The sequence below is a fragment of the Mobula hypostoma genome, chromosome 18 (genome assembly GCF_963921235.1).
Source record: "Mobula hypostoma chromosome 18, sMobHyp1.1, whole genome shotgun sequence".
Classification (NCBI taxonomy): domain Eukaryota; kingdom Metazoa; phylum Chordata; class Chondrichthyes; order Myliobatiformes; family Myliobatidae; genus Mobula; species Mobula hypostoma.
This window is the reverse complement of record NC_086114.1, coordinates 26,207,142-26,223,827: the sequence shown is the minus strand read 5'-3', so window position 1 is coordinate 26,223,827 and position 16,686 is coordinate 26,207,142. Positions and strand designations below refer to the sequence as shown.

At 39.4% G+C, this 16,686-nt stretch overlaps 1 protein-coding gene across 8 annotated transcripts in view; it reads right to left on the bottom strand.

Moving 5' to 3' along the window:
• The window catches only part of gbf1 (golgi brefeldin A resistant guanine nucleotide exchange factor 1), a 290,587-nt gene that overhangs the window by 251,762 nt on the left and 22,139 nt on the right, over positions 1–16,686 (bottom strand). For all 8 annotated transcript variants that reach the window (XM_063070614.1, XM_063070615.1, XM_063070611.1 and 5 more), the window contains one exon: positions 9,415–9,481. In XM_063070614.1, coding sequence (XP_062926684.1) covers positions 9,415–9,481 — 67 coding nt within the window. The remainder of the gene's footprint in view (positions 1–9,414; positions 9,482–16,686) is intronic.

Sequence of the window (16,686 nt, the reverse complement as noted above, 5' to 3'; positions counted from 1 at the left end):
TGGTTCACCTGCAGCACATTAGCTGTCAAAAAGGTTGCATATCCAAGCCAAACTGAACCGAACTAAGCAACACAGAGTAAATATTAAAAAAAGACTTCTCCGTCTCAGGTACTCTCAGTATGCTTGCAAGCTTTTTGTGTCCATTTCTTTTTACCTTGCTTACAATTATTCTGACACCATCATTCAAGAAAACAAAAATAAGCTCTCAAAACAACAATCATTATTTTAACATGTTAAAAATCAGATTCAGCAAGAGTAATCTGGACAACATCTATTTTAACCAGGTTTGTTTATCCAGCATAAACATTATAAACTCTATTAAATGTGTGCTCTGCTACAGTAAGCATCTGTTCCACAATGTGCAGCACTGAAGCACAGCTCTGTGCAGGTGGGTCAGGGATTATGAGCAGCACTTTGCACAGAGATACCATGAGGCAACACACAGGAGCAAACTGTGCACGACTGGAACACTGCTTAACATTTACACTGCCTCACTCAGTTCATTACAATTTTTGGTTAAATAATGAACAGACCATGTTTCCACTTCCTGAGGGAATCTGAAAATTATAAATAAACTCTGAAATCCATAAAATGGGAAAAAGAGATAATATTGACAAACCTAAAGAACACTACTTCACAATGGATATTTCTACCACACCTGATCAAATATTTCAGATCAGAGTCTTGGTACAAAAAAAGCATTTCAAACTATGTTGGAATTTATTACAATGTGGCTCACAGGATTAGAAAAATTTATTGAATATATTCTACTAACCTTAAAAGAGACTAACCTTCAAGAGAATATTAACTTGACTAATGTGCTATATAAATGTACATTAAAATCACATTTACTTGCTGAAAAATTTTTCATCAAATGTTGACTATTGAGAACATATGAAATAAGCCACTCAGCCCTTCACCTTCATACCCTTATTCCCTTAGTATCCAAAAACCTACTACTTACTGTCTCAAATATGCATAGCAATTGCTTCCAAAACCCTCTGGGGTAGAGCACAGAAAAAATGGTAAACGTTGTAGACATTTTTTATCTGGGGGCAGAAATATTAAAAACCAGCATCTATAACCAACAGAAACAATCAAACTTCCAGTTCCATAGTAAATAATGTTTTTTCACTGAGCTATTCAAAACATGAGGAAAAAACAGATATGATTCTCCTCATACCAAAATGCATTTGACAGCAGAAGTCAGACTGGTCAACCTTCACCACACTTCTGCTAAGAAATTCATAACATACTGCAGTACTATGCAAAACCCTAGAAATTATTGTTCAATAAATCTATCTAAATTTTTGTATGGATAGATTTGGCAATTTTTGTTCACAGGTCTCTTTACCCATCTTGCTTTGTATAATCAAAAAAACTTATGAAAATTGTATACAATTCCCCAATGTAAATCATTAACTCAGAATATAATTCTGAAGCATGTGGTATCCTAACAATTGAAGCCTGTCAACTCAAAGAGCTGTTATTCTCATCTTTGCTTTCTCTCTGTTTACCCACAATCTAGTGGACAACAGCCATGATGATCATGAAATGATTTTAGATTAATTACATATAACCTATAAATGCTGTAAATCCAAAAGAACAACACAAGATGCAGGGAATAATAAACTGATTAGGCAGCAGCTGTGAAGAAAGAAACAAAAGTTAACAATTGAGATCAATGAGTTTCCATCAGAATTGGAAGGTTGCAGAGAAATAGGAGGATGATGAGAACCGAATGACACAATCTTTATTGAATGACGAAGAGATACCAAATGGCACAAGTGATGATTGCTGAGGGAGTATTATAAAGGCTTTTCTCAAGGAGACATAAAAGATAGCAGAATGAGAACAAAGGACAGGGAAAAGATAGAATACCAGAAATATTGTATGTAAAATACTGCAGATGCTGTAAATCTAAAATAAAACAACGATAGGTGGGAATATATAATAGTTCAGGTGTACCTAGGGAATGCTGTACATGGCTGCTGTTTCAGTATAATGATCTTTAAGCACAGCTTGGAGAAGTTGGGGAACATTTTCTAGTGAATAAAGGTTCTAGCTAATGAAAGTTCATTGACCTAATTAATAATAACCCTATTTTCCTTTCCACATGCTGCCTGCTGCTCAACACTTCCAGAATCCACAGTTGCAGGTCAATTTCAAGTCACTCACCATCCTGACTTGGAAACATATCACCATTCTTTCACTGTCACTGGGTCAAAAATCATGGAATTCCCTCCCTATCAGCACTGTAAATGTACCTACACTTCAGGGACTTGTAGCAGTTCAAGAAGACAGCTCATCACCACATTCTCTCAAGGGCAACTATGGATGGGCAATAAATGGTGGTGACACCCACATCCTGCAAATGAATAAGTAAAATAAAAAATTGCTGCAATCAATGTTATCTTGAATGCCGATTGTCATAGCCTGTGCAATTTTAATATGAAATGCTTATTTTCTTTGTGACAGGAATAGGGCAAAGACAGAGAGGGAGTACAACGGATGATTAGAAGTTGCAGACAACTAGAAGCTCTGTACCACCCTTGCTGACTGCACAGAAGTACTCTATGCAGCAATCAGCCATCCCTGTGCTTAGCTCCTCCAGTGTCAGACGTTTTGACCACTGTCACAGTACAATTAGATTAGACCTCTCCTCATTATCTTTAACACCCTTACTAATTAAGAACCTCCACTTTAAATATACCAAATAACTTGTCCTCAACAAAAGTAGACTTGTTTATCCCCGGCTGTGTTTTTCTTTCAATTAGTTTTAGAAAAAGTAACACGGCTCCATCACCTGTCACAGTACTGTCTGCTCTCCTTTTGGAGAATTTTCCTGTCATTATCTCCTCTCCATCTTTCACAATCCCAACTTTGCCTCTTTTAACTTTCCAAGACATATTGTAATTCTTGAACACATAATCCAGGAATTAAATATACCCAATAGCTTTTCTTGCTTTGGCAATTCAAGTGCTTGCCCAGATGCTTGTTAAATATTGTGAGAGCATTTATTTCCACCATCTCCTCAGATAGTACATACCAGATTTCAACAACCGTGTGAGAAAAAAATCTACCTCAGATTCCCTTGAAACCTCTAACTCTTACAAACTTACACCCTGTCTTTAATGCATCACTGTGGTGATAAAGATTCTTATATAAAACTGAGGCGAATAGGTACAGCACATAACTCTATCAAGCTATCCCTCAGCCTCTCTGCTCCAGGGAAACAAGCCAGCCTACCCAATCTCTCCTTTGAACTGAAATTCTCCAATTCAGATAACATCCTGGTGAATCATCTGGGCACCCACTCCACTGCATCAAAACCTTCCAGCAATTTGACAAACAGAAATGCAAACAATAATCCAAAGGTAGTTTGAACAATGTTTTATTAAAGTTGTCATCCCATCTTTGATATTCTATGCAATGCTCAAGGAGGACAAACATCCCATGTCATCTTAATCACCATCTCTATCTATACTGACACTTTCAGAGATTAATGGATGTACTCCAAGGTCTCCATTTATCAACACTCCCTCGGTCCCTGTCATTTACGCTCTACTCTTGGTTGCATCATCTCAAACAGGCCAGGATTAAATTCCATCTGCTATCACTTTCCAGCTGATTTATATTATACTGCAGCCTTAAAATCTCTTCACCATCTATAACAGCACCAATGTTCCTATCACCTCTAAGTTTACTAATCAAACCTTTTAGGTTCTCATCAAATTATTCATGGGCATCACAATGTTCCCTCTAATTTGTAATCAGCAGAGGTCACAAAAATCTTGTGTTGTGCTATTCTTTGCCCAGTGACAACATGTGCACACCGAGTTTTAAATACAGAGGTATTCATTTTAACAGCTAGCAAAACACTGTCTACTCTGAGTTTGATTGTTTTCACTCTCGTTCATCTGCACTCTCACGAAACATACCTAGCAGGGCTGTAGTGGATAATGAAAGATTTTCTCACTGTCCATGTATAATTCGCTTGCTAAATGACATTTTTAAAATATCAAGTTTCCAGATAATCACTCCACTTCTTCCCACTTGCAAATCTTCTAGTAACTTTTGCATTGCGACAATACAGGCAGTTTCTGTATTGTACATAAATATTTCTCGTAGCTGCACGTTCCTGACCTCATGAACTTTTGGTGTAGCAGTTTCATTAAGCCATTCCACTTTTGAATAAACAAGCAGTTCTTTTGCACTTCATGCCCTTTGCTTCTTTGGAATTCAATATAGTGAAGCAATAATTTCTCCAATAAAAACAGTATAAATAAGCCAGTTCTAAAATCTACAGACAAATCATCACAAACTCCATGTTGTCAACACCATCTACATCAGAAACTGGAAAAGGAAATGTGACTGTGTACGATCATGAAATATACTTAGCTTGCTAACAAGGTAGAGGGAGACAACCTTTTGCATGCAGTTTAAACTCCTTTGCGCGCTAGTAGCAAAAGATGTGTGTGCACACACCTTAGAGGAAACATTGATCAGAGATGTCAAAGGTCTCTATGACCAACCTTTGTGATACAGCTCCGATCACAGTTTCGAATTAAAATAGCAACCCTTCACCAACACCCTCTGCCTCCTATTAATAAGTTGGATCCACTGCCATTCCAGCATGGATCCGTTGGACTCTGAACATTTCGAACAGGCTACCATAGATGACCTTGTCAAAGGCCTTACTAAACTCCATTTCGACAACATCTATTACTCTCAACAATATGCTTAGACATCTTGTCATAAAAGTTTATTCAATAAGTGATACAGGATTTTCCATGAACTATACGATGCTGTCCATCTCCAATCGATCTCTGTCATTCCAAAACATAGATAAACCATGTCCCTTCGACTTTGGTCCAATGGTTTCCCTAACACTAATACCAAACCCACTGACCTGTAGTTTTCTGGCTTTTCTCTATCGTCCTTGTAAAAGTAACAACATTCACTATTCTCTCATCATTTCATATCTCATCTGTGGCTAATCAAGAAACAAATTTTGCCAGAGCCCAAGCAATTTGGTCCCATAATACCTTAGGATTCATCTCAAATTTCCCTAGGGCAATTTAACCACCTTTATGCACTACAAGGTGCCAATTTGCTCCTCCTTTTTAATTGCAACATGCTCTATGTTTATCACCGTCTCTCTCTAAACTCTTCATCTACCAGGTCTTTCTCCTCAGGGAATACAAATGAGAAGTATCCACTTAGGACCTTGCTCAGCACAGATCACCCCTCCAAACCGCAGAAAACAGTAGATCCTTTTCTCACTGATGGAAAATGTCTTCGAATTCATAAGGCTATAAGATACAAGAGCCCACTGAGTCTGCTCCACCATTTCATCATGGCTGATCCAATATTCCTCTCAGTACTAATCTCCTGCCTTCTCCCCATATCCTTTCATGCCATGACCAATCAAGAATCCATCAACCTCTATCGTAAATAAACATAAAAACTTGGCCTCCACGGCTGCCTGTGGGAAAGAATTCCACAGATTCACCACTGTCTGGCTAAAGAAATTCCTTATCTCCATTCTAAAAGGACACTCCTCTATTCTGAGGCTGTGTTCTCCAATCTTACGTTCTCCCACTATAGGAAACATATTCTCCACATCCACCCTATCAAGGCTTTTCACCATTTGATAGGTTTCAATGAGATCACCCCTCCTTCCTCTGAATTCTAGTGAATACAGGTCCAGAGCCATCAAATGCCCTTCATATGACAAGCCATTCAATCCTAGACTCATTTTCATAAACCTCTTTTGAACCCTCTCCAGTTTCAGCACTTACTTTCTAAAATAAGGGGCTCAAAACCGCTAACAATACTCCAAGTGAGGCCTCACCAGCAGCCAACCAGAAAACACTCCCTTTATTCCCACTCCTTGTCTCCTGCCAATCAGCCACTCCTATATGCATACCAGAATCTTTCCAATAAAAATACCATGGGCGCATAGTTTGTCAAGCAGCCTCATGTGTGGCACCTTGTCAAAGGCCTTCTGAAAATCCAAGCACACATCAACCAGTTCTCCTTTGTCTATCCTAATTGACATTTCCTCAAAGAATTCCAACAGATTTGTCAGGCAGTATTTTCTCTGGAGGAAACCATACTGACTATGGCCTCTAAGTACCCCAATCACCTTCAATAGTCGACTCCAATATCTTTCCAACTACTGAGGTCAAACCAACTGACTAAAAGTTTCCTTTCTTCTGCCTCCCTCCCTTCTTGAAGAGTGGAACAACATTTGAAATTTCCCAGTCTTCCAGAACCATTCCAGAATCTAGTGATTCTTGAAAGATCATTACTAATGCCCCCATGATCTCTTTAGCCACCTCTTTCAGAAATCTGGGGTGTACACCATTTGGTCCAGGTGTCTTATCTACCTTCAGATCTTTCAGTTTCCCAAGAACCTTCTCTCCAGTAATGGCAACTTCATGCACTTCATGACCTCTGACACCAGGAACTTCCACCATACAGCTACCGTCTTCCACAGTGAAGACTGATGCAAAGTACTCGTTCAGTTCATTCACCATTTCATTATTCCACTTACTACCTCTCCAGCATTGTTTTCCATTGGTCTGATATCCATTCTCGCCTCTCTTTACACTTTATGTATCTGAGGAAACTTCTGGCATCCTCTTTATTATTATTGGCTAGCTTACTTTCGTATTCCATCTTGACCTGAATGACTGTTAATTGCCTTTTACTTGAAAGGTTCCCAGTCCTCTAACTTCTTAAAAAATTTTACTCTATTATATGGCCTCTCTTTGGCTTTTATGCGGGTTTTGACTTATGTTAGCCACAACTGCGTCATCTTTCTTTTAGAATACTTCTTCCTCTTTGGGATGTTTATATCCTGTGTCTTCCGAATTGCTTCCAGAAATTCCAGCCATTGCTGCTCTGCCGACATCCCTGCCAGTGTTCTTTTCCAGTCAATTCTAGCCAACTCCTTCCTCATGCCTCTGTAATTCCCTTTACTCCACTGTAATACTGATACATCTGACTTTAGCTTCTCCTTCTCAAATTTCAGGGTGAATTTGATCATGGTATGGTCACTTGCCCAGAAGGGTTCTTTCACCTTTAGCTCTCTAATCAATTTTGGTTCATTGCACAACACCCAATGCAGAATAGCTGATTCTCTAGTGGGATCAACCATGAGCTGCTCTGAAAAGCCATCTCGTAGGTGCTCTAGAAATTCCCCCTCCTGTAATCCAGCCTGATTTTCCTCAATCTACCTGCATATTGAAATCCCCATGACTATTGTAATATTGTCCTTTGGCATGCATTTTCTATCTCCTGTTGTAATTTTGCCTGACACCGGCCCCCTAGGCCTGAGTCGACGTAGTAGTAGTGTTATAATTTGTAGGCCATGTCTTTACTACTGTTTGGGGTTCTGTATACAACTTCCATCAGGGCCTTTTTACCCTTGCAGTCCCTTATCTCTATTCACATTGATTCAATAGCTTCCGACCCTATATCACCTCTTTCTGATGATTTGATTCCATTTTTTACCAACAGAGCAACACCACCCCTCTTCCTTCCTGCCTGTCCTTTTGCTATAATGTGTATCCTTGGAAATTAAGATTCCAGCTATAATCTTCTTTCAGCTATGATTCAGTGGTGCCTACAACATCATACCTGCCAATCTGCAACTGTACCGCAAGTTCATCTACCTTATTCCGTATACTGAGTGCATTCAAATACAACACCTTCAATTCTGTATTCACTCTTTTCTATTTTGTCTGCCTTTTACATTGCAACTCAGCCTATTGACTGCAATTTTGCCCTATCAACAGCTTTTCCTCACTACGCATTGCCTCCATTTATAAACCAGCATTATTATCTGTCTTTCCTATGAAACTATTTGCATTGAAATATAGGCAGCTAAGGATACTAGTCACACCATGCTCAACCTTGGGATTCCTGACTTTGTCTGAGGTCTTACCATCATCTGCCTCCACAACCTCTCTACTAACAGTTCTGGCACTCTGGTTGCCATCTCCCTAGTTTAAACCCTACCCATGCAACATTAACAAACCTTCCTGCTAGGATATTGGCCCCCTCCAGTTCAAGTGCAAACCGTCCCTTCTGTATAGGACCCAACTTCCCAGGAAGAGAGCCCAATGATCCAAAAAACTTATTCCATCCCTCCTACATCAACTCTTTAGTCACATATTAAACTATATAATCTTCATAATTCAGGCCTCACTAGCACATGGCACAGGTAGCAATCCTGAGATCACAAACTGCAGGTCCTGCCCTTTAACTTAGCACCCAATTCCTTGAACTCCCTATGCAAGAGCTCGTCATTCGTCCTACCCATGTCACTGGTCTTCAGAAGATCATGACTTCTAGCTGTTCACCCTTCCACTTAAGAATGCTAAGGACTCGACTGGAGATATCCAGGACCCTGGCTCCCAGGAGGCAACATATCACCTGGGTATCTCATTCTTGCCCACAGCCCCCTGTCCATTCCCCTAACTAATGAATCCCCTATCACCACAGTGTGCCTCTTCTCCCACTTTCCATTCGGAGTCACAGAGGCAGACTCAGTGCAAGAAACATGACCACTGCGGTTTTCCTGTGTTAGGTCATCCCCAGCCCCATCCCCCTCTATATACCTGTTGTTGAGGGGGGTGGTCACAGGGGTACTCTGCACTGGCTCTTTAACCCCTTCCCCTTCCTGTCATCCAGTCTCCTGTGTCCTGCACCTTGGGTGTAACCAGCTCTCTATATGTCCTATCTATCACCCCTTCAGCCTCCTAAATAATCCAGAGTTTATCCAGTTCCAGATTCAAATCCTTAAAGCGAATTGTTAGAAACTGCAGCTGGATGTACTTCTTGCAGTTGAGGTCATCAAGGACACTGGAGGTCTCCCTGCCTTCCCACATCTCACAAGAGAAGCATTCAACCATCCTGCCTGGCATCTCTACCATCCTAGCTGAGCAGATATAAAATAAAGGAAAAAAGAGTAACCTAGCGTTTTTCTTTCCTTTTCTTCATCTTATACTTTTCTACCAATGATATTTCATGAACCCTTTTTGTCACTCTTGATTTCTATTTTAAGTACTCCTCTATATTTCTGTATATCTCTAGGACGAGTTCTCTGCATGTTTGAGTTTTAACTTCCCATTTCTGATTAATTCAGCTTTTTTCCACAGATGCTGCCTGATATGCTGATAATTTCCACATTTTCAGTGTTAATTCAATTACTCAGAAAGCAACTTTGCTTGCTACTATTGTGGTCAAAGAATTTATTTCAACTAAAATTTAAATTCTCTAAAAAGAACACAAATGTTCTGAATAGAGAAGTAATAATTTACACAAGGTGGTGCCAAATTATTAAAATGACCTACTTGACAAACATGACAGCATATTATATATCAACTAATTAGTTGGTACCTGTTATATTATTCAACACTTCTTTAAGATGGTTGAAACTATTTAGAAGTGGATCTTGCTCTTCATCCTGCAATAAAAACAGAATACAACAATGTCAATTATAAACACATACTTAGAAATGAAGAACATTTAGTGTTGGTCAGGATTTAATATCAAAATTGAGGGATGGGGAACCAACATTCTTATCTAACACAATGGTTCACACTCTTCACAAATCTTCCCTGGGTAATTATACCATTCACTTTGAACTAGACTTTACTATAATCAACTAAGGACAGCAAGTGCAAAATTGAAACCTATGTACTCTAAAATACATGCCATTATCAGCAAATGTTAAACATACAGTCACAAAGAAATAAAATCTGTGGACAATGGCTCATTTCTGATCACAACGTCTAGAAGTCAATGCCACTAATGTCTGAAAACCGGTCAATTTAACTCCCAAATAAAAAGAATGCCATGTTGGATTCCAAAATGCTTGGTAGCACAGCCAGAATGAATTAGCTCAGTCAAAATTGACCAATATCTGATAGAAAGCTAAATTTCTATCAAAGTTCAAAGCAAATTTATTATCAAAGTACATAGATGTCACCATACAAACCCTGAGATTCATTTTCTTGTTTGCAAACTCAGTAAATCCAAAAAAAACATAAAAGAATCAATGAAAGACCACATCCAACTGGAAGATCAAATAACCAATCTACAGAAGACAACAAAACTGCAGCAATACAAAATAAATAAATAAATAAATATCGAGAACTTGAGATGAAGCATCTTTGGAAGTGAGCCCATAGGTTCTGGGCACAGGTCAGTGATGGGGCGAGTGAAGTCATCCCCACTGGTTCAAGAACTTGATGGTTCAGGGGTAACAACTGTACCTGGATCTGGTGGCAAGGCTCCTGTACCTTCTTCCTGATGGCAGCAGTAGAAAGAGAGTATGTCCTGCGTGATGGGAGTCCACTGATGCTGCTTTCCTGCAACAACGCTCTATGTAGATGTACTCAATGGTGTGATGGACTGGGCCATATCCACTAGTTTTTGTAGGACTTTCCATTCAAGGGCATTGGTGTTTCCATACCAGGCCATGATATAGCCAGTCAATATACTCTCCACCATGCATCAGTAGAAGTTTGTCAAAATTTTAGATGTCATCTTCACAAACTCCTAAGAAAGTAGAGGCACTGTATGCTTTCTTTGTAATTGCACTGACGTGCTGGGCCCAAGAAAGGTCCTCTGAAATGATAACATCAAGTACTTTAAAATTGCTGACCTTCTCCACCTCTGATTCCCCCGATGAGGACTGGCTCAATAATCTCCAGTTTCCTCCTCCTGAAGTCAATAATGAACTCCTTGGTCTTCTTGACATTGAGTGAGAGGTTGTTGTGGCACCGCTTAGCCAGATTTTCAATCTCCCTCCTATATGCTGATTCCTCACCACCTTTGACCAATGACAGTGGTGTCACCAGCAAACTTGTGTATAGCATTAGAGCTGTGCATAGCCACACAGTCATAAGTGCACAGTGAGTAAAGTAGGGGGCTAAGCACACAGCCTTGTGGTACACCTGTACTGAGGGAAATAGTGGTGGAGTTGTTGTTGCCAATCCAAACTGGCTGGGGTCTGCAAGTGAGGAAATCAAGGATCTAATTACACAAAGAGGTATTATGACCAAGATCTTGGAGTTTATTGATTAGGTTTTGAGGGGATGATGGTATGGAATGCTGAGCTGTAATTGATAAAAACCATCCTGATATACATATATTTGCTGTTCAGATGTTCGAGGGTTGAGTGAAGAGCCAGTGAAATGGCATCTGCTTTGGGCCTGTTATGCCAATAGGCAAAATGGAGTGGATCCAAATCACTTCTCAGACGGGAGTTCATATCATAACAATGAATTGTTGTCTATTTTACAACTCATTTTAAACTATCTATTTGAACTCACTCTCACAAAAGGTTCTCCAGATGATTTCAAACAATGTTTTCAAATCTTAAGTTAATATAAAGGGACATAGAGCCAATGAAATTGATGTATTGAACCAATACAGATCAGCCATGATCTCACTGAACAACAAAAGAGATTTAAGAGTTTCAGTGGCTTCAGTTTCTACTTATTAGAAACTGTGAGCACCAGTACAAATTTATCATTTAAGCCATAATATCAGCAATGCCACATAAAAAGATATAAAATGCAAAAAGGTATACGTGGTCCCAAGCACCTCTAAAACTTTCATCCTAACTAGCAATATTTGTCAAGAACACTGTGCCAAAAGCCTCACTGCTAACCAGACAAAAGTTACCAAGAGTTTCTTCAGATACATAAAGTGTAAAAGAGAGGCGAGAGTGGATATCGGACCTCTGGAAAACCATGCTGGAAAGGTAGTAACAGGGGGCAACAAAATGGCGGACAAACTGAATAAGTATTTTGCATCAGTCTTCACTATGGAAGAAGACATTAGCAGTGCGGTGGAAGTTCCAAATGTCAGGGAGATTGAAGCATATAAAGTTACCATAACTAGACAGAATGTTCTTGGGGAACTGAAAGGACTAAAGGTAGATAAATCATCTGGACCAGACGGTGTACACCCCAGAGTTCTGAAGGAGGTGGCTAAAGCGATCATGGAGACATTAGTAATGATCTTTCATTAATCACCAGATTCTGAAACGGTTCCAGAAGACTGGAAAATTGCAAATGCCGCTCCACTCTTCAAAAAGAGAGTGAGGCAGAAGAAATGAAACTGTAAGCTAGTTAGTCCGACCTCAGTGGTTGGGAAGATGTTGGGAGTCAATTAAGGATGAGGTCTCAGGGTACTTGGAGACTCATGATAAAATAGGCCATAGTCAGCAGGGTTTCCTCAGGGGAAAATCTTGCCTGACAAATCTACTTAAATTCTTTGAAGAAATAACAAGCAGGATAGACAAAGGAGAATCGCTCGCTGTTGTGTACTTCGATTTTCAGAAGACCTTTGACAAAGTGCCACACCTGAGGCTGCTTAACAAGCTATGAGCCCATGGTATGAAGGGAAAAGTTCTAGCATGGATAAAGCAGTGGCTGATTGGAAGGAGGCAAAGAGTGGAAATAAATGGAGCATTTTCTGGCCGGCTGCTAGTGAATAGCGGTGTTCCACAAGATCCTGTGTTGGGACTGATTCTTTTTACATTATTTGTCAATGATTTGAAAGATTGAATTAATGGCTTTGCTGCAAAGTTTTCAGACAATATGACGATAAGTGGAGGGGCAGGTAGTTTTGAGGAAGTAGAGGCTACAGAAAGACTTAGACCAATTAGGAGAATGGGCAAAAGAAATGGCAGATAGAAATCAGTACCAGGAAGTGTATGGTCATGTACTTTGGTAGAAGAAATTAAAGGTTGTATTATTTTTGAAATGGAGAGAAAATACAAAAAAACTGAGGTGCAAAGGGACTTGGGAGTCCTTGTGCAGTATTCCCTAAAAGTTATTTTGCAGGTTGAGTGTGTGGTGAGGAAGGCAAATGCAAAGTTAGCATTCGTTTCAAGAGGACTAGAATATAAAAGCAAGGATGTAATATCAAGACTTTATGAAGCTCTGGTGAGGCCTCACTTGGAGTATTGTGAGCAGGTTTGGGCACCTTATCTTAGAAAAGATGTGCTGAAACTGAAGAGGGTTCAGAGGAGATTCACAAAAATTATTCCAGGATTGAATGGCTTGTTAAATGAAGAGCGCTTGATGGCTCTGGGCCTCTATTCGCTAGAATTCAGAGGAATGAGGGGTGACCTCATTGAAATCTATCAAATGGTGAAAGGCCTTGACAGAGTGGATGTGGAGAGGATGTTTCCAATGTTGGGAGAGTCTAAGAACAAAGTACACAGCCTAATAGAGAGCTGTCCTTTTAGAACAGAGATGAGAAGGAATTTCTTTAGCTAGAGTGGTGAATCTGTGGAATTCTTTGCCACAGTCAGCTGTGGAGGCCGTCTTTCTGTATATTTAAGACAAAGGTTGATAGATTCTTGATTGGTCAGGGCATGAAGGGATATGGGGAGATGGCAGGAGACTGGGGCTGAGGGGAAAATTGGATCAGCCATGATGAAATGGTGGAACAAACTCAATGGACCAGATGGCCAAATTCTGCTCCTGTATCTTATGGTCTTAACATCTGCAGATCCACCAGTATCATCTCCGAAACAAAGAGGTCCTAATTTTCGTCAACTAAACAATACATGATGGTAAGGCTTTGTGATTACAGATACTGACACGTATGCCAATAAGAATAAGAATAAGCCTAACCCTTAAAACCACTGCTTATAACCAAAAATTCGATAGCAAACTAAGTCACACATGCTAGAGTATCCAGTTATTAAAATTCACAAGCTTATCATGATTTTGAATGATTGTGACATTGAGATTTTTTCTGAACAGCTTCTTACTCTGCAAACATTCTGAAGCATGAAAATTGAAAATAAAACTGACAAAACTTAATTGAAAAAAAAATCAAATGCATGTGTATTACAGTAACAACACGCTATGGTTTCTTCTCCTTTGATGAAGTCAATGTTGCAGTTCCACATCTAACCTGGCAGAAGGTTTTTTAAATTGCTCAGGAATCGCTGGAAGCTTACATCCCACCATAAATGAATGAAGAAGCCATCAGACTGTGGTACTGGATTGACTTTCAAAGGCCTGCTAACACATGCTGCGATTGAATGCACCTGCACAGGAATCCTGAAATTTGTTCTACAAGGAACTGCCAGCATTTCCCTAGAAAATCTAACCCAATATTTCAACAGTAATTTTTTTTCCTCAGTTGTGATGAAAATTAACCTCAGAGCACCATCAACATCAAGATTGTGTTTTTAAGATGGAAAAAAATATTGAACAATGTGTCAATATTCTAATATTAACTGCTCAATTTCAGAGATATGAAATAAGTAAGAATAATTATTCTTAAGTTTGTTGAAACCACTTTCATATCTCAACAACCGCAAGTTCCACATTCCTATCATACTATCAGTCAACGTGTTCTAACAGGCTAGCTCAACACAACTATCAAGAAAATAAAGTCTAACTGTCAAACTGGTCCACAAATAATGCAGACATCGCATGACAGCTTATAGCCACTAACACAACAATGTGACATACAAGCAATTTGACAGAAAACATCTGGCACCCACCTGATGCTTCAGTTAAGTAACAAGCACGCAGCAGATACATCACAGTAAAACTACTATGACATACCTGATACGGCCTTGTTGATTTGCTCTCTCCCAGAAATACAGTCTGCAGCAGCAAAAGAAATGGAAGACAAAGCAGTAAAAAAATAGAAGGCAGGAGCAAAGAGCTAGACAGATTGGCTGATATCAAACCATTAAACCAGAGATTAAAGTAATATTTTCAATTAATTTAAAGCCATCTCACACACATCCCTTTCCTCATGAAATCCAACTCAATAAAGAAAATAAATTACATTTTAAAATACCAACAACAAAGTTGTAACCGGACAGATCAGGGTGGACTTTTCCTTTTGATTGGCATAGATTATTCTGAGACTGTGCTTGTATCAGTTTCTTCCAATTCTTGTAATTTCTAAAGTGCTCCAACCGTGAGTTTCAATCCAACAGATATTGGAAATCTCTATCAATATCTTCCCCAGGCCAATTAAAGTACCACTCATTCTTTCTGGCATACATAACGCATGTATGCAAATAAGTTCTCAAGCAGATGAACTACTACAAACAGAAAAGCTACAGTAAATCTACACTGCCAACAACATAAAAATATGGAAAGCAAAAAACTTAAATTATAAATCTACATCTTTATCAGGAACAGTTTTGGCTACAGTTATATTTACAATTTCCATAAAGAGACTTCAAATAGAAATTGAAAATAAAAAGCTTCCAGCCCCAGATCTAATACAAGAACCTCTATCCACTTACAGATAAATCGGTGAACCAAAATGACATACGAGGGGTGATTGATAAGTTCGTGGCCTAAGGTAGAAGGAGTCAATTTTAGGAAACCTAGCACATTTATTTTTCAACATAGTCCCCTCCTGCATTTACACACTTAGTCCAATGGTTGTGGAGCATACGGATCCCTTCTTTGTAGAAGTCGGCGTCTTGGACCTCCAGTAGGTGGTCCACAGCAGGGGTGAATGGTAAGTTTGTGGGTTAAGGTAGAAGGAAATGAGTTATTAACTTCAAACTTTATGCATTTTCACTGAAAGAGTTAAACTGCACGTGCATGTAACGAGAGCTGTATAACTCATCTCCCTCTACCTTAGGCCACAAACTTATCAATCACCCCTGCTGTGGACCACTTTCTGGAGGTCCAAGATGCAGACTTCTACAAAGAAGGGATCCATATGCTCCACGACCGCTGGACTAAGTGTGTAAATGTAGGAGGGGACTATGTTGAAAAATAAATGCACTAAGTTTTCTAAAATTGACTGCTTCTACTTTAGGCCACGAACTTATCAATCACCCCTCATATCTTTAATGAGAAGCATCCCCAGTCTGCACTCCTTTAAACTTCTTTCTGTAAAATACATTATTTAAAAGATAAAGTAGAGGGCTATGCCCTATGCCACACTGGGACCATGACAATAAAATAACTTACAATGATTTTTTTCCCCTTTCAGTGTGGAAGCATAGGGCCCCCTTGGCATCTTCTAATGCTATCACTATGTTGCCTCCATGAACCACATTAAAAACTTGCACATTATAACTACAAAGCAATGAGATATACAAGTGATGAAATTTGCCAATCATAAGGGATCTCCTCTCACCAGACAGATCCTCATGAATAAATATCAACCTGTGGTCAAATGGAAGTTTAATAACAAATAATTTAAGTATCCTGGCTCCTGACTTAGCAACCATATAAAAATACTCACCGAAAAAGATTTTACTCCGATAACCAAGTGAAAAGCCTTCATGAAACTCTCAAACAACATTAAGCACAACAAAGGTGCACAGCACCAGGGGCCAGGGAGTAGCAGAAAAGACTATTCTATTGAATTGTTTCTGCTGTCAAGTTTAAATATCACTACACAGGGGCTCAGTCACAGCTTTCATGGCTGTATTGTCTGAGCTCATGATGAATGGTCTGTTTAAATGAAATATCCAATAATGGCCAACACCTGTGCCACAACCCCAGACATCAGTACCTTTCTAAAAGAATGGGAGACAGTGGCGGTAGGTGGTGAGAGGGGAAAGAGGTGATGGGCAATGGGAGTTTGTGTTTAAAAAGATGAGGGACCACCCTGGTGAAGCCTTTTCTTCCAGGTGTTAAATAAACAAAT